This window comes from Lithobates pipiens, unplaced genomic scaffold (assembly GCF_037356315.1).
Source record: "Lithobates pipiens isolate NorthernLeopardFrog02 unplaced genomic scaffold, aLitPip1_a1.2 Scaffold_16, whole genome shotgun sequence".
NCBI lineage: Eukaryota > Metazoa > Chordata > Amphibia > Anura > Ranidae > Lithobates > Lithobates pipiens.
The window spans coordinates 207,499,816-207,517,979 of NW_027507748.1; the positions used below are offsets into that span (position 1 = coordinate 207,499,816).

The window sequence follows — 18,164 nt, forward strand, 5'->3', positions numbered from 1 at the left end:
AGGATGGCTTTGTTATCCACTTCACCAACTCTTCTGCAATTTGTGGCTCAATAACACAGTCAGCAGCAGAAATAAAAGGACAAGCATGACCCGCCTGCAGAGGATGCACCCTGTCCGCCACCACCACTTTTTACTGTGGACACAGAGGCTGCTTGTCCTCTTTTAGTGGCCTGTAAGCATCTGCCTCTCCATGGTGGCCTTCCGAAACATGATGGGGATTTTTTTTTTTCACACCACACTACACTATAATATATAATGTGTACACCGCCTGAAGTGTATTAGAAACTGTGCACACTGTATTATATACTGTGTACACTGCCTGCACTGTATTATATACTATTATATACAGTGCTGAATTCACTGTATATACAGTCTACACTGAATGCAGTATGTATGTGTGTGTGTCTATATAATTTTTTTTTACATTTTTTATTAATGCACTGACTGTGTATATCAGAGGTCTCAAACTGGCGGCCCTCCAGCTGTTGCAAAACTACAAGTCCCATGAGGCATTGCAAGCCTGGCAGTTACAAGCCTGACTCCCACAGGCAGAGGCATGATGGGACTTGTAGTTTTGCAACAGCTGGAGGGCCACCAGTTTGAGACTCCTGGTGTATATAGTCTACACTGAATGCAAAATATATATATTTATATATATATATATATATATATATATATATATATATATATATATATATACACATATACACTGCCTGCAAGCCACTAACTGGCTAATCTAGCTCAAGTTTCAAGTTAGCTCTAGCTCTATCCACTCCATCACACTACAAACACCCATAGTGTAAGCAGCCTTATATATTGTGGGGCGTGGACTTAGCCCCCTGAGTAGGGCCGAAACAACGAATCGATAAATCGACAACTAATCGATTATGAAATTAATTGATTACTATTTTCATAATCGATTAATTGGCCACTAACATAATGGGATTAGAAAAAAAACTAAAATTAGCCCTTTATAGTACAAAAAGAGCAAATCGGTGCTGTAAATATAACTTTGACTGTCCCATAGTAAAAAAATGAACCCCTTACAGTAGCGATTATTTGCTCTTTTGCACTAATTTTTGTTTTTTTAACCCCATTATATTACTAAACATCTCAGGCCTGGGTTACACCTCTTAGTTTTTTTGGTGCTTTTTTGCAGAAATGCACTACAGTTCATTTACATGCTTTCCTATGGCACACGTTCACATCCATGATTTTTTTAGCTGCTGCGTATTTGGAAAAGACGAGGACTTTTTTTTAACGCAAAACGGTGCTATTTTGTTTTTTTGGTTCATTATACTTCAATGGAGAAGCTGCAGAAAAGCATGCAATAATGCGTTTTTGCGGCAATTTGTGTTTTTTTAATCTGACCAACAAATTGGGCCAAAAAATATGTAAAAATGCAGCAAAATTACCTTTTTTTTTAAAGGTTATTAACCGATTAATCGATGAATCAAAACAATAATCGGCCAACTAATCGATTATGAAAATAACCGTTAGTTGCAGCCCTACCCCTGAGCCATAATTGGCTAAAGGCATGCTGTGATTGGCCAAAGCATGCAGGCCAGGTGCATGTTTTGGCCAATCATTAGACATCAATGCACTGCGATCTCGCAATGCATTATGGCGCATTCCGTGGCGCTCAAATTTCCTTCCTGCGAATGCCCTATAATGTTCGGTATTAGTCGAACGAGCGAACACACGATGTTCAAGTCGAACTTACATTCGTCTTGAACATTGGGACCATCCCTATTCACATTATACCAAAAAATTGGGCTAATTTTACTGTTTCTTTTTTTATTTTTTATTCATGAACGTTTTTTTTCCCCAAAAAATTGCGTGTGAAAGACCGCTGCGCAAATACTGTGTGACATAAAATATTGCAACGATCACCATTTTATTCTCTAGTGTCTGTTAAAAAAATATATATAATGTTTGGGGATTCTAAGAAATTTTCCAGCACAAAATGCAGATTTTAACTTGTAAGCAACAAATGGCAGAAATAGACTAAGGCCGCGTACACACGGGCGGATTGTCTGCCCAACTAAGTTCGGCAGACAATCCGACAGACAGTCCGTTCAAAATTTGCATGAACGGACTTGACCACACACGATGAGCAGACAGTCCGCTGAAAGCGTGCGTGATGACGTGTACAGCACGTACGACGGGACTAGAAAAACTACGTCCTATACACTGCAATGCAACCTTCGGCCGTGTAAACCCTTTTTGAGCATGCGCCATACTTAGTCCGTCCAACTTGCCTACACACGAGCGACTGTCCGCTGAAACCAAGTTTGGACGGACAAAACCAAGTTTGAACGGACTGTCTTACGGAAATTCCGTAAGACTTTGTTCGTCAGACTGTCCGCTGAAAAAGTCAGCTGAAGCCCACACACGAGCAGATTGTCCGCTGAAACACTGTTCAGCGGACTAAGTTGGACAGACAATCCGCCCGTGTAGGAAATGGTTAAATCCGCCCGTGTAGGAAATGGTTAAATTATAAATTGTGCATAAAGTGTCATCTCACTCATATTATAATGCATGCTCACGTGCCATAACCAAATGTGAAACAGTGTCTCCAACCAACCGATCAACACATGGTCACAAAATGCACCTTACCAGAATGTTATTTAATAAGCGCTGTTCATGGATATAATTGTATCATTAACCCTTACCCGCCGAGCGTACGCAGATATGCGTACTCGGCTTCCGGGGGTTATACCGGGATGATGCCCGCACCTGCAGGCATCATCCCAGTACCGTTTTTTGCAGTGGGCGATTGGCTATCCAGGCATAACAACCGATGCGGCTAAAAGCCGCTCGGCTGTTATGCCGGAGGAGCGGGAGGGGACGTCCCCCCTCCCGCCGCCTCTCACCGCTGTTACCGGTGCTCCCGCTCGATCGGGAGCACCGATCAGTGATCCGACGCCTCCGGCTGCTGCGGAGGAACTGGAACGAAGCCGTAATCGGCTTCGTTCCAGTCTCCTCATCGTAAACACGGAAGCGACGTCATGACGTCACTTCCCGTTTACTCGGCTGCCAATGGCGCCAGTTTAAAAAAAATATCCGGTATTCAGAATTGCCGTTTTCGGCGATCTGAATACATTGAAGTGTAAAGGAGGGGTGGGGGGTCTTTTAGACCCCCGATCCCTCCATAAAGAGGACCTGTCACCACCTATTACTGTCACAAGGGATGTTTACATTCCTTGTGACAGCAATAAAAGTGATCAATTAAAAAAAAAAAAAAACAATTTAGTCATTTTAAAATAAATAAAAAAAATAAAAAAAATTTACAGCGCCCGCCGTCCCCGCGAGCTCGCGAAGCAAGGAAAACGCATACGGAAGTCGCGCCCGCGTATGTAAACAGTGTTCAAATCACACATGTGAGGTATGCAATAATTCTAGCACTAGACCTCCTCTGTAACGCTAACCTGGTAACCGTAAAAAAAAATTTAAAGCGTCGCCTATTGAGATTTTTGGGTACCGTACTTTATCGTCAATCTACAAGTGCGCGCAATTATAAAGTGTGACATGTTTGGTATCTATTTACTCGGCGTAACATTATCTTTCACATTACGCAAAAAAATTGGGCTAATTTTACTGTTTTGTTTTTTTTTTATTCATGAAAGTGTCCCTTTTCCCAAAAAGTTGAGTTTAAAACACCACTGCGCAAATACCGTGTGACATAAAATATTGCAACAATGCCGTTTTATTCTCTAGAGTCTCTGCTAAAAAAATATATATAATGTTTGGGGGTTCCAAGTAATTTTCTAGCAAAAAATATGGATTTTAACTTGTAAACACCAAATTCCAAAAATAGACTTAGTCATGAAAGGGTTAATAAACCCCCCCCGATCCTCCAGCCTCCAATGCTAGAATTATCCCATGCAAAACATTAGAGAAGGGCACAGGGGCGTACCAAGCAGGGGGCGGGGGGGCGTTCCGCCCCAGGTGCCACACATTGAGGGGGGTGTAAGTGGCTGGGTGGCATTGCTATGGGGTTCACTCTGCACTCAGACACTGTCTGACAGTATCCTGAAGGGAATCCCTGGCTCTGGCTGCTCTGTTTTTTGTGAGTTTTTTGTGAGCTTGAACACCCCCAGCACTGTGGCCGAAATAGTATGGTCTAGTTTCTGTTTTCACCTGCTAGCTCCACCCACCACTGCTGAGCAGCCGAGCTGAGTGTGTCATCATTCAGCGCGGGGGTGGTTGCTGTTACACACTGTGTCCACATCATCTTCCAGAGTCTAAACCTCCCTAGCTGAAGCTGAGAGCCGAGGTAAGCTGCTAATAGGGGGTGTGTGAGCTGTGAGAAGACGTTGGAGGAGTGTGTCTGTCCTGCCATCCTTACTGTGCTGGTCTGTCATAGAAGGGGAAGGGGGGGGGGGGTGTTGCTGTGTAGTAGGTACAGTGTAGCTGACCTGATGGGGGGGTTGCAGAATACAGGCGTGTGCTATGTACAGGTTGTAGACTCCAGATTTGTGCTATATACAGGTAGCAGAATACAGGTGTGTGCTATGTACAGGTTGCAGAATGCAGGCATGTGCTATGTACAGGTTGCAGAATGCAGGCGTGTGCTATGTACAGGTTGAAGAATGCAGGCGTGTGCTATGTACAGGTTGCAGAATCCAGGGGTGTGCTATGTACAGGTTGCAGAATGCAGGTGTGTGCTATGTACAGGTTGCAGAATGCAGGTGTGTGCTATGTACAGGTTGCAGAATGCAGGTGTGTGCTATGTACAGGTTTCAGAATGCAGGTGTGTGCTATGTACAGGTTGCAGAATGCAGGTGTGTGCTATGTACAGGTTGCAGAATGCAGGCGTGGGCTGTATACAGGTTGCAGAATGCAGGCGTGTGCTGTATACCGGTTGCAGAATGCAGGCGTGTGCTGTATACAGGTTGCAGAATGCAGGCGTGTGCTATGTATAGGTTGCAGAATGCAGGCGTGTGCTATGTACAGGTTGCAGAATGCAGGTGTGTGCTGTATACAGGTTGCAAAATGCATGTGTGTGCTGTATATTGCTGTGTGACTACCACCCACCTATAGTAGCTGAGCTATGAGCTTACCTGGTAGGGGGGGGGTGTTGCTGTGTTCACAAACCAGGTATAGAGTAGATGAGCTGATCTGATAAAGGGGGGACTTACACCCACATCTTGCAGCCATCAGATCCATCCAGCAAGCAGCAGGTCACTGCAGCATCTTGCCATCTTCCCTGCGGCCATCAGATCCCGTCCACGGTCCAGCAAGCAACACGCCTTGTCAGCAGGTCAGTTCCCAAATCTGAATCAAATCATCAATGCCAATGCTGTCCTCAGGGACAGATCCGATCCAGAGATCACCATACAGTGGGATCTCTGGATCAGATCTGTCCTGAGGACAGTAGATAATGCAAAGTATGGGCCAAGCTTTGTATTGTCAGCTGTCTCCCCTTCTCACTCGGATGTCTCCCTCATAGCAGCTCCAGTCCAGCTCTCCACTTTCCTGACCTTGGCACAATCTGTCCAAAAATGTGGCATCTGCTCATACCTGAGTGACTGACACCTCTGTCCTTTCCCGTCTATTGTCACTGGCTACCATGGATGAACAGCATCGGCTGTTATTACAAGGAGCGAGAGGGGACATCCCCATCCCCCCACAGCTCCGCTTAGGTCTCCCATCCCACCCGCAGACCTGAGCCACCAGCCAGCTGGCCAGAAACCCGAACAAAGCCGAATTTTCCTTTGATCAGGTCTCCGATGTAGAAAACGGGAAGCGACAGCACAGTGTCACTTCCGGTTTACTCGGTAGCCAACAGCGCCATTTAAAAAAAAAAAGCAGAATTAAAAAACACTGATCTTGGCAGAGGAGGGTGTTTTTTTGTGGATGTTTTTACAGTTGGGGGGGGGGGTGCCAGATATAGGATGGGCCCTGGGTGCCAAATGCTCTAGGTACGCCCCTGGAAGGGCACATAGTGGGCAATATACCGTAGGTTAAAATCCAATGTTTTATTGCAAAAACCTAGTTTATCACTCTGAAAGAAAAAAATAGGTTTAACTATCAAAATGCTTTTCATGTTGTGCTTATACCCTTATTTCTCAACAGGAAAAGGACATTCATTCAGGCTTAATAGGCCCATTGCTTATTTGTAGAAGTGGAACTCTTGATAAAGAAAACAACAGACCACTGGACGCCCGTGAATTCATATTATTGTTTATGACTTTTGAAGAAGAAAAAAGTTGGTACTTTGATAAAGCAAAGAATACATGTACAGACATCACAGAGAAGCCAGCATATGCAAATAAATGTCACACATTTCATGGTATGTTGTATTAAAACACAACCACAGTCTAGTTTAATTGGTGCAGTATTTTCTAAATGCCATTAACTGAATCAGAATTAAATACAAAGTTTAAATTAAAAAAAAAATTCAGCCTCAGAAACTCAAACTTAAACAAACCTATCATTGATTTTAAACATTGAGAAGTAAAAGGCTATCAGCCGGAAATATGTGTGCCCCTATGATGGAGTTTCACATTGTTACTAAAGCCTTGACTATACTGACTACTTTATTAAATCCTGCCCAAATGCCATCCCCATCTCTGTAGAGAAAACTATAGTGACCATGAAGAATCACTATAACACTTAAATCACTGTTTAGATGCACCTTATCATTTGTATTTATATGAACATATATTTATGAATTTAGAGGCACATTATATGTTGATGTATATAAATCATTAATAATACCTAGCACGGAGTGGACTTTATTTATTGGATGCACTTTATAGGATTTGAGTTGAATAGTGCACATTTAAATCTTTGTTTTGTGATAAATATACACATTGTCTTTCTTTGTTAAAAATATCAGTTCCTAATGTTATATAATTTTAAATAACTTGAACTTTTAATTTTTTTAGTTGGGATGTGGGATCTGGGAAAGAAGTAGCCATTGCATTTGCATAGTTTGCTTTAAGGCTACTAGATTGATAGATGGAGCTTTATGCGCTTAATTGACATCAACTATTTTTAATCCTTATGCTACTAGCCTTAAAAGGGTTGTAAACCCATGGCTTTTTTAACCTAATACATTCTAAGCATTAAGGTGAAAAACCTTCTTTAGTGCAGCAGCCCCTCAGCACCCCCTTATACTTACCTGAGCCCCATAATTCCTGCGGCGGGAATGAGCACACCAGCTCTGGCTGGTGTCTCATGTCCTGATTGGATAGATTGATAGCAGCACAGCCATTGCTGCTATCAATCAAATCTAATGACGCGGGCTTCGGGGGCGGAGCCAAGTCCTACTGTCTGTGTCAACAGACGCAGCAGCGGGACACAGGAGCATGCCCGCATGGGTATCCTATAAGAGAGCGCTTCTCCGACGGAATGAATCGGAAGTGGAGGAGCCAGGAGTGCCGCGGAGGGACCCCGGAAGAGGAGGACCAAGGCCACTGTGCAAAACCAACTGCAAAGCGGAGGTAAGTATGACATGTTTGTTTTTAAAAAAAAAAAATTACTTTTACAACCCCTTTAACCACTTTCAGACCGGACCATTTTGCTGGTAAATGACCAGAGGTCTTTTTACACTTTGGCACTGCGCTGCTTTAACTGGTAATTGCGCGGTCATGCAATGTTGTACCCAAACAAAATTTGCGTCCTTTTCTTCCCACAAATAGAGCTTTCTTTTGATGGTATTTGATTGCCTCTGCGATTTTTATTTTTTGCGATATAAACGTAAAAAGACCGCAAATTTTGAAAAAAAATGATATTTTCTACTTTTTGTTATTAGAAAAATCCAATAAACTCAATTTTAGTCATACATTTAGGCCAAAATGTATTCAGCCACATGTCTTTGGTAAAAAAAAAGTCAATAATTGTATATTTATTGGTTTGCGCAAAAGTTGTCACATCTACAAACTAAGGTACGTTTTCTGGAATTTACGCAGCTTTTAGTTTACGACTGCCTATCTCATTTCTTGAGGTGCTAAAATGACAGGGCAGTACAAAACCCCCCCAAATGACCCCATTTTGGAAAGTAGACCCCCTAAGGAAATTGATAAGAGGCATGTTGAGCCCATTGAATATTTTATTTTTTTGCCTCAAGCGATTGAATAATGACAAAAAAAAAATTTTTTTTTTTTTTTTACACAAAGTTGTCACTAAATGATATATTGCTCACACATGCTATGGGCGTATGTGAAATGACACCCCAAAATAAATTCTGCTGCTTCTCCTGAGTACGGGGATACCACATATGTGGGACTTTTTGGGAGCCTAGCCGCGTACAGGGCCCCGAAAACCAAGCACCGCCTTCAGGCTTTCTAAGGGCGTAAATTTTTGATTTCACGCCTCACTACCTATTACAGTTTTGAAGGCCATAAAATGCCAAGATGGCACAAAACCCCCACAAATGACCCCATTTTAGAAAGTAGACACCCCAAGCTATTTGCTGAGAGGCATGTTGAGTCCATGGAATATTTTATATTTTGCCACAAGTTGCGGGAAAATTACAAACTTTTTTTTTTTTTTTTTTTTTTTTCACAAAGTTGTCACTAAATGATATATTGCTCATGCATGCCATGGGCATATGTGAAATGACACCCCAAAATAAATTCTGCTGCTTCTCCTGAGTACGGGGATACCACATATGTGGGACTTTTTGGGAGCCTAGCCGCGTACGGGGCCCCGAAAACCAAGCACCGCCTTCAGGCTTTCTAAGGGCGTAATTTTTTGAGTTCACTTCTCACTACCTATTACAGTTTTGAAGGCCATAAAATGCCAAGATGGCACAAAACCCCCACAAATGACCCCATTTTAGAAAGTAGACACCCCAAGCTATTTGCTGAGAGGCATGTTGAGTCCATGGAATATTTTATATTTTGCCACAAGTTGCGGGAAAATTACAAACTTTTTTTTTTTTTCACAAAGTTGTCACTAAATGATATATTGCTCACGCATGCCATGGGCATATGTGAAATGACACCCCAAAATAAATTCTGCTGCTTCTCCTGAGTACGGGGATACCACATATGTGGGACTTTTTGGGAGCCTAGCCGCGTACGGGGCCCCAAAAACCAAGCACCGCCTTCAGGCTTTCTAAGGGCGTTACAGTTTTGAAGGCCATAAAATGCCAAGATGGCACAAACCCCCCCCCCCAAATGACCCCATTTTAGAAAGTAGACACCCCTAAATTTAGGGGTACACTAGTGAGACTAGGTAATAAATGGCGGGTGCCCTGAAACTATAAAAAAATAACTAACCAACCAGCGTCACCTGTAACAGTTATATGGTGATCACTGGTGAAAGGGTTAACTAGGGGGCAATCAGGGGGCTTTATGCGGTAGTATATGGGGGTCCCTGGCGCTATAAAAAGCTGCGGCGAACCTAAATACCTACCTGCCTAACTAGCGTCACCTGTGACACTAATACAGCGATCAGAAAAACGATCGCTTATTAGGCTGGGTTCACACTGGAGCGATGCGGGAACGCCACGAATGCGCGGCGGGTTCCCGCATCGCATGCCTCCCGGCGGCAGTTCACACTGCCCTATGCGAACTGCTGGGAGTGTCAGTGAAATGTTAATGACACCCCCAGATCAGTTCGCATATCGCAGTGCGATCTGCAAACTTGGATCGCATGGTGTGAACACCCATGCGATCCGATTCTGCTGCGGACCAAAAAAAGGGTCCCGTGCGAGTTTGCGGCGGGTGCGGCGGGTGCGACACGAATTCAGCCATACTATCTGTATAGCTGAACTCGAATCGCACAGAGATCGGATGTGATTTGCACTGCAGTGCGGTGCGAATCACATCCGTTCTCATAAACCGCTGCAATGTGAACCCAGCCTTAGTGACACTGGCGACGGGGGGTGATCACGGGGTTAAACCTTTATTGGGGGGGTTAGGGGGGTACCTTAGAACTAAAGGGGGCTAACCCTAACTGCCCTAACAGTTATTAGTCACAAATGACACCTGCCGGGTGATCAGGGGGTTAAACCTTTATTAGGTAATAAATGGCGGGTGCCCTGAAACTATAAAAAAATAACTAACCAACCAGCGTCACCTGTAACAGTTATATGGTGATCACTGGTGAAAGGGTTAACTAGGGGGCAATCAGGGGGCTTTATGCGGTAGTATATGGGGGTCCCTAGCGCTATAAAAAGCTGCGGCGAACCTAAATACCTACCTGCCTAACTAGCGTCACCTGTGACACTAATACGGCGATCAGAAAAATGATCGCTTATTAGGCTGGGTTCACACTGGAGCGATGCGGAAACGCCGCGAATCCGCGGCGGGTTCCCGCATCGCATGCCTCCCGGCGGCAGTTCACACTGCCCTATGCGAACTGCTGGGAGTGTCAGTGAAATGTTACTGACACCCCCAGATCAGTTCGCATATCGCAGTGCGATCTGCAAACTCGGATCGCATGGTGTGAACACCCATGCGATCCGATTCTGCTGCGGGCCAAAAAAAGGGTCCCGTGCGAATTTGCGGCGGGTGCGGCGGGTGTGGCGGGTGCGGCGGGTGCGGCGAATGGCTGAACTCGAATCGCACAGAGATCGGATGTGATTTGCACTGCAGTGCGGTGCGAATCACATTCGTTCTCATAAACCGCTGCAATGTGAACCCAGCCTTAGTGACACTGGCGACGGGGGGTGATCACGGGGTTAAACCTTTATTGGGGGGGTTAGGGGGGTACATTAGAACTAAAGGGGGCTAACCCTAACTGCCCTAACAGTTATTACAGTCACACATGACACCAATGCAAAAAAAAAAAAAAAAAAAATGACATTGGTGTCACTGTGACTGGGGGGCAGGGGTAATTGGGGGGGTGATCGGGGGGTAAAGGGGGGGTGTGAGTGTGCCTGGCATGTTCTACTGTGTGTGGGATGTGTTGGTGCAACTCACTGATCCGCTCTCCTCCGTGTCGGAACGAAAAATACCGACACGGAGGAGAGAATACATCACTTCCTCTCCTGTGTTTACATTACAGGAGAGGAAGTGATGTCACCGGGGATTTCCATTCGTCGGGAGCGATCGCGAGGGGGTGGCCATGAATGAATGGCCGTCCCCTCGTCCGGGATCGCTCCCGAACGAAAACCGACCGCCGCAGGCACCGGGCGGGGGCCCGATCGGGCCCCCGACCCGCGGGAGGCAAATCACGTACATGTATGTGCTTATGCCTGCCCGTGCCATTCTGCCGACGTACATCGGCGTGCGGCGGTCGGCAAGTGGTTAAGCCCCGTAAACATGGCCAGAATGTCAGTAGACATTTGCTAGTTCAAAAAGAGTTCTGCCCATGTTTATGCTGGTCTGTCCTGGAAAACCAGCAGCTGACCGACTCTCCATCAGAGCTCTCAGCCAGTGGCAGAGAGTGCTGATCAGAGTGTTCTGGCGGGGTGGCCATCTCAGTGAGGGAGATTGCTTCACTAACCTCGCATGGTTAGTATAGTGTCTCTGACCGGAGCTGACAGATTTTTTTCGTGCAACCCAGCGGGGAAAAAAAAACTGTTGTGTGTACCCGGCTTTAATAAATAAATAAATAAAATGTGAGTATTCAGGTGCTTCTTGGTTTCTGGTCTAGGCAAAAATGATGTAATTCCTCCCAGGAGTTTTCATGGGCATTATTTTTCTTTCATTTGGAGTAGGGGAGGAGGGGCATTGTCATCTAAGCACATCCTCCTGCCTGCATGCCCGACCTTGTGAAAGTGTACCAGCAGCCCATGTCTATTGTACTGTGCATGTGCAAGATCTTCTAGGACAGTGATGGCGAACCTTGGCACCCCAGATGTTTTGGAACTACATTTCCCATGATGTTAATGCACTCTGCAGTGTAGTTGAGCATCATGGGAAATGTAGTTCCAAAACATCTGGGGTGCCAAGGTTTGCCATCACTGTTCTAGGATGTCATCACAGTAAGAGCAGATTATCACGCTTAAACCACAAAAACAAAGAATTGCAGGCTAATACATTTTTTATTTTTTTGGGGTGGGGGGGGGGGGGATGGGGATAAAGCTGTTGTATAGCCTGGATGATAGAAACACCCAAATAAGTTACAAGTTGAACATCACCAATTAACAGCTAAAAATAATTATTAAAAAAAATACCTGTTTTGACATTATTATTAAATGTTTTTCTTATGCACTTATCTTTTGATTTCAGCAATAAATGGAATTATTTACAATCTGCAAGGTCTTCAAATGTATCAAGATGAATTAGTGCGATGGCATTTGTTAAACATGGGAAATCCAAAAGATGTGCATGTGATTAATTTTCATGGTCAGACTGTCACTGAAAGTATAAATAATGAACATCGACTTGCAGTATATCCTCTAATACCAGGTATATTAAATCTCTTTATATTTTCTCTAATTATTTTTTTGTTGGCGTGCATGTTTTGAATCACTTACTTAAAGGAGAAGCACAGCCAAAACTTGTTTGAATATGGCTGGGATCCACCCAGGAGCCTTGACCTTCACCTGGCTCAGCCTCTTAGCGAGTCGCTAAGAGTCCTAGGGAGCTGTTCCTGCCCGCTCCACAGCCTAGCCCTCCAGTGAGCATGGGGAGGGCAGTCACCAGCTCTCTTCTCAAAGTGGTGGGGAGGACTGAGCGATCAGGGGTGTTTGATCACTCATTTCTTACCCTTAGGAGATGATGGGGAATCGATGCTCCATCCACCTAGGTAAGCATGATTAAAAAAACAAAAACAAACCCATACTTATCTTTAAAAGCTGAATTCTAGATAGATGTAAAAGCTTGTTTGGATATGGTCAGTATGCACCCAGGAGCTTTGACCGGCACCTGACTCAGCCCCTTAGCGAGTCACTAAGAGCCCGAGCAAGCTGCTCCCGCCCCCTGCACAGCCTAGCCCTCCAGTGAGCATGGGGGGGCAGAGCAGACACCAGTGAATGACAGTCACCAGCTCCCTTCCCAGAGTGGTGGGGAGAACTGAGCAATCAGCAATGTTTGATCACTCAGTTCTCACCCCTAGAGATTATGGAGGATCGATGCTGCATCCACCTAGGTAAGCGTGATTGACCACTTGCCGACCAGCCACTGTCATTATATGGTCGGCATGATCCTGCAAATCACTGCAGGTGTATGGCGGCACCTTTAAGGGCGATAGCTGCAAGGGCGGGTGACATGGTGCACGTGGGTACAACTTCGCATGACTGTGCAATTGTCAGTTAAAGTGACGCTGTGCCATATTACAAAAAAATGGCCAGGTCATTAAGGGGCAAATCCTTCCAGTCCTTAAGTGGTTAAAAAAATAAAAATAAACCTATCCATACTTAACCCAAACTTATCTTTAAAAGCAGAATTCTAGATAGATATAAAATACATAAATTAATGAAGCTCTGTCATCCTTAATACATCATTAAATTTTTTTTTTTTTTAATGCAAGCAGTGTAAGTGAATTTGTATGAAAGAGAGAAGCAGTACAAAGAATTATACAGTATGCAGAAGGAGGAAGAAAGTTGTGAGGAACTTGGTTTCTCTATGATTTACATAATTACATAGTTAGTCAGGTTGAAAAACACACAAGTCCATCTAGTTCAACCAGTAAGATTTCCTGCGGTCACCAAGAGAAGAGCTGTCTGATTGGATGCTGGCGTCCCACATGGCCTTGGCGACCATATTGGGTAAAGGCAGTGTCTATTTCAAACTCTGGCTCATAGTTTTGGCGTGCTTTGTGCGAGTGACCAGGGAAGGGACAAGTTTTAGGGTCTGACAGGGACAGCGCATAGAGACAGGGAAAGGTTCCTGAGGAGCAGGGAAAATGCAGGGACTACGCTATCTCCACTTAGGAAGCCTCCTATTTGGATGTGGACTGGCCAGGCTGCATTCCTGCTCCTCACTGCTTAAGCTGTCAGCGTCATTTCAAGATTGGAATCCTTTGCTGCTTTGCCTACCCGCTGAACTGATTGTACATTGTTGGGACTTTCTTAATATACTGTTCTCATCCACCTCGGCCTCTGAGTGCATTCTCTGCCACAGGAGCATCACGTTGCATCCTTCCCACACTTGGTGGCAGTCAGCAGGATATGCCCCTCTTCCCAGCTGGTGGGGAAAGAGGAGTGGGGACCACTATGGCACCATTAGGAGTGGCCTTGGCCTTAGTGCCTAAGTTTAATGGGTCAAACATCTCTCTATCAGAGTGGGAGGAGTGACTGAAAGTGCCACTCGCCTGTGTCAGGTTCCTATCCATCTGATGAGGATGATGCTTGCCGAGTGGTGATGGTGTTACCAAAAGATTCCTGGCCAGCCTAGAACTAATTTTGGCACACCTGGAAGGCCTGTTTGTACAAAATGTGACAGTCCCGGAACTGAGACACCATTTTTTTCATCTGCAGACAGCAGGGGGACAAAAACCTCTCCTCTTTTGTAGTAGCCCTTCAAAATCTTTGGAAGCAGTTAGAGAAGGATGTACAGGGCTGTGCTGACATAAGTGCTTTAGATAAGTTACTGTGGGATCAGTTTATGGTAGGGATGAAGTCCAGCTGTAATGTACCTGGTGGTGGAGCCTGATGTGCAGAGGTAGGCTTCCCTTACACCTCTGGCTCAGCAGCCCTGGTAAGATAACAGGGGGCACCAGTGCACAAAGTAAGCACGAGTGCCTGACTGGTCTTCCGTTGATGGATGCTGAAGAGTAGGCTGTGCATCCTGGAACAGCAGGGAGAAAGACTGAAAGCTGTACTGGCAGGTAGACTGGAGCAGGAGACTGACACAGATCAGCAGGCTCGGATGCAGGGAAGGAAGCGGGGTTCGTAAGCAGGGTCAGGCAATCCAGATCAGCAAATAGTGAGCAGATCAAGTACATGCAGCAGGCAGATGATTAGTCAGAGGTCAAGCCATGGTCGGTAACAGCAGATAGGTGGATGAACAGAAGAAGCAGGCAGAGAGGAAATCTCAAGACAAGCCAGGGGCCGGTACAGATGGCATTCAGAGTCAGAAGCACATTGAGTTTACAGCAGGAAGTCAACACAGAAATCGATAGCAGAAACTCAGAAAACATATTAGACCAAACGACAGTGACTCAAGCACATAGTGCAGCTTAAATAGCCTGCTTGTGCATGCACACGCATCAGCAAATTTGCCAAGGACAGTGCTTTTTGGTATTCTGCACCTGTGCACAAGAATGTGCCTTTGCTGACACTGGCTCTGTCAGGAGAGCCCTGCAGGAACAAATAAGAGTGCAGCCCTCCCTCTCCTTTACTGACATCAAGGAGGAGGTAGTTGCTGGGGAGCAGGAGGATGCAGAAGCAACTGTTGCTGCGGCAAGGAAATATGAACATAAGAGAGGAGGCCTTAGCGCTGTTCCCTCTGTTGACCTTGCACACCACCAAGGAACTCACCCAGAGCATGGCATCCATGAGGCAAGAAATGCCCACATTCAAGCAAGTGTTAGCTCTCCTCTCCCAGGGAAAGAATCCACTGTGGAGGGACCCGGATGAAGACCAAAACTGCTGGCAGTGTGGGCGCTTTGGGCATGTAGCCAGGAACTGTGGCCAATCTGAAAGTAAGTGCACCTGGAGGCCACAGTTAAACTAGGGGTTCCTGAGGTAGATGGACAATCACCAGGAATGGCACAAAAGGTCCCAAAATGCTAGAGACTCTGGTTGTACCAAGTGCAGTAGTCAACTCTTTAGTAAATGACTATGGTCCCATGCTTGGTTGACAATTGGTCCAAAGTCACCCTTATGGAGTATGACTTCTATATCCAACGGTTCGGTACATGGGATCAAGTGGACCCATCTTGGCTGTCCCTGAAAGAGTCCAGTAATCTGCCTATCGAGGTGGAAGGAGTTACCTGGGTGAAGACACGGATAGATGGAACAGGTAGGGGTTGTGGTGACCCACAGCCCAGTAAGTTTAGCAGTGCCTATTGTCCTGGGCATGAGCATCCTGAAGGACCTGGACCTACCAGTTTGCTGACCAAGATGGAACAGTTGGGTGGACATGCATAGGGCTTTAGCATGTGAGTAGTTTGTCTCAAGGTGATGTGATTTGTCTCAGCTAGACAACAGACAGAGCGGGTGGAAGTCGTCCATACCCCCCAAACAAAAGCTACTCCCCCTAAACAAAAGCTGCAAGGAGCCACAGTGATGGTGGAACCCCACAAGGATCTCAGGGTGTCGGGGGAGGGATTAGCAGCCTGCACCTTGTCTAAAGTCCCCATGGGTAATTTGCTAGTCCCACTCCAAAACCACACCACCATAACAGACCTCTACAAGGTTCCCAGTCACTGCATCTCTAGGACTCAACCAGAATTTGTATGTGCCCAGTTGCAATCTGCCATGACCTCTATAAAGAATGAACAATACCAACTTCTCCTTCATCAACTGCCGAGAAACACCTACTGGTATCTGCAACTAGTTCTGGAATTACAATCCTCTGCTACTGCTTGTAAGTGGCTCAGTTCAGCCGAGCTTACCCACTGGACTAATTGTACAATGTTGGGACCTTCTTTTTTTTAACTCAAAACTGATTTTATTGGTACAAAAATACACACAGGTCATCACATAATCAGCGCAATATACATATTCAAGCAGCATACATATAAAGGCACATTTCACTTATCAAAGTCATACACCACAAGCGATATAAGTCATCTCCCTATTCTAACATCACACCACATGCACAAATCAAGACGGTCCATTCGGGCCGCAGCCCCAGTGCCCCCTTGCCCGCCCTCTAAAACACCACATTCCCCATTATAGCTTCCCTTATACTCCCTAAATAAACAACCTACCCATAACCAGCTCCAAGGGTGACAGCCCGGGGGTATCAAGCCAGGGTCCCCACAGTCGTTCAAATCGTCCCGCCCGGCCCCTGTGTTGGTAAATATACTTTTCCATGCTTAACATGTTCCCCATCTGAGTTATCCATTCCTTCAACCTCGGGGGGTCACTTGCTCTCCAGTGTTGAAGGATAAGTTTACGTGCTTGAAAAAGAGCTCTCCCTATGGCCTCCTTAACTGGCACCTCCAACGGGAGATCATCCACCACACCCAAAAGGCACACCTTTGGATCCTGTGGAATCCGTACCCGGAAGGCCCCATTGAGAGTATCAATGACCCCTGACCAATATATATGCAATTTGGGACAGCGCCAGAGCAAGTGTATGAGGTCTCCCCTATCCCTGGCACACCTGGTACAAAGGTCCCCCTCCCCAATCCCCATCTTATACAGTCTAACCGGCGTGCGGTGCACCCTCATGACAATGTATAGTTGCGATAGTCGCTGTGCCGTATTCAGTGAGCAACCCTGTATTGCCTGTAAGGCCTCCGCCCATTGGTCCTCCTCAAATACTCCCACATCCCTTTCCCATGAGGCAATTACCCTTGCGGGGAAACCCGGCATAGATGCATTTAGTAACATACTATAGGAACTGGATATAAAACCTTTGAAACTGGTAACTTCTGTCACATACCGAAAGATTGGGGTGGGAGATTGCATCCAGGGATTATTTCCAGCCTGAGCCTTAACAGCATGGCTCAGTTGCAAATAATAGAAGTACATACCCCGAGGGACGCCATATCTTTCCCTCAGTTCTGCAAAAGAGAGCATTTTACCCCCAGAAAAAATTTGAGACATGAGAGTCACTCCGCATCGCCTCCAACGTTCAGCACAAGTCAGACCAAGCATCTCCCCGTAATACCGATTATGCCATATCGGGCTATACTCCGTGAAGCCCTCCACATTTTGCAATTGACGTGTTTTATTCCATATTTTTTGAAGTAGGGCGTACGTTGGAAAGAGCTTGTTAGACTTGGCGAACGACAAGGCTTCCAGGCCAGCCACCACCCCGTCCGAGCCCGCGCTATGTGTCAGGAGAGCAGTGGCGGGATTACCCACCCCTCCCCCAGTTTCCCTTCCGTTTGCTATGGCACGGGCAATATGTTGTAACTGTGCCGCTATATAATAAAGCCACGGGTTGGGCAGGGCCAGCCCTCCCGCCTCCTTGGGTTTCTGAAGCTGTTCCAGTCGTATTCTAGGAGGTTTGTTAAGCCAAATGAATGCTCTAAATAAGGAGTTAATAATTCTAAACATTTTAAGCGGAATTACCATGGGTGTGTTATGTAAAATATACAGTAATTGTGGCATAAAAATCATTTTAATAAGGTTCACTCTGCCTATCAGCGACATTTGCAATTTAGCCCAAACTTTCATTTTATCTCTGATCCTA

The 18,164-nt window shown here is 45.6% G+C and overlaps 1 protein-coding gene across 1 annotated transcript in view; it reads left to right on the plus strand.

Moving 5' to 3' along the window:
- The window catches only part of F5 (coagulation factor V), a 140,200-nt gene that overhangs the window by 83,694 nt on the left and 38,342 nt on the right, over nucleotides 1-18,164 (plus strand). The window contains exons 17-18 of the mRNA XM_077480938.1: nucleotides 6,082-6,298; nucleotides 12,138-12,317. Coding sequence (XP_077337064.1) covers nucleotides 6,082-6,298; nucleotides 12,138-12,317 — 397 coding nt within the window. The remainder of the gene's footprint in view (nucleotides 1-6,081; nucleotides 6,299-12,137; nucleotides 12,318-18,164) is intronic.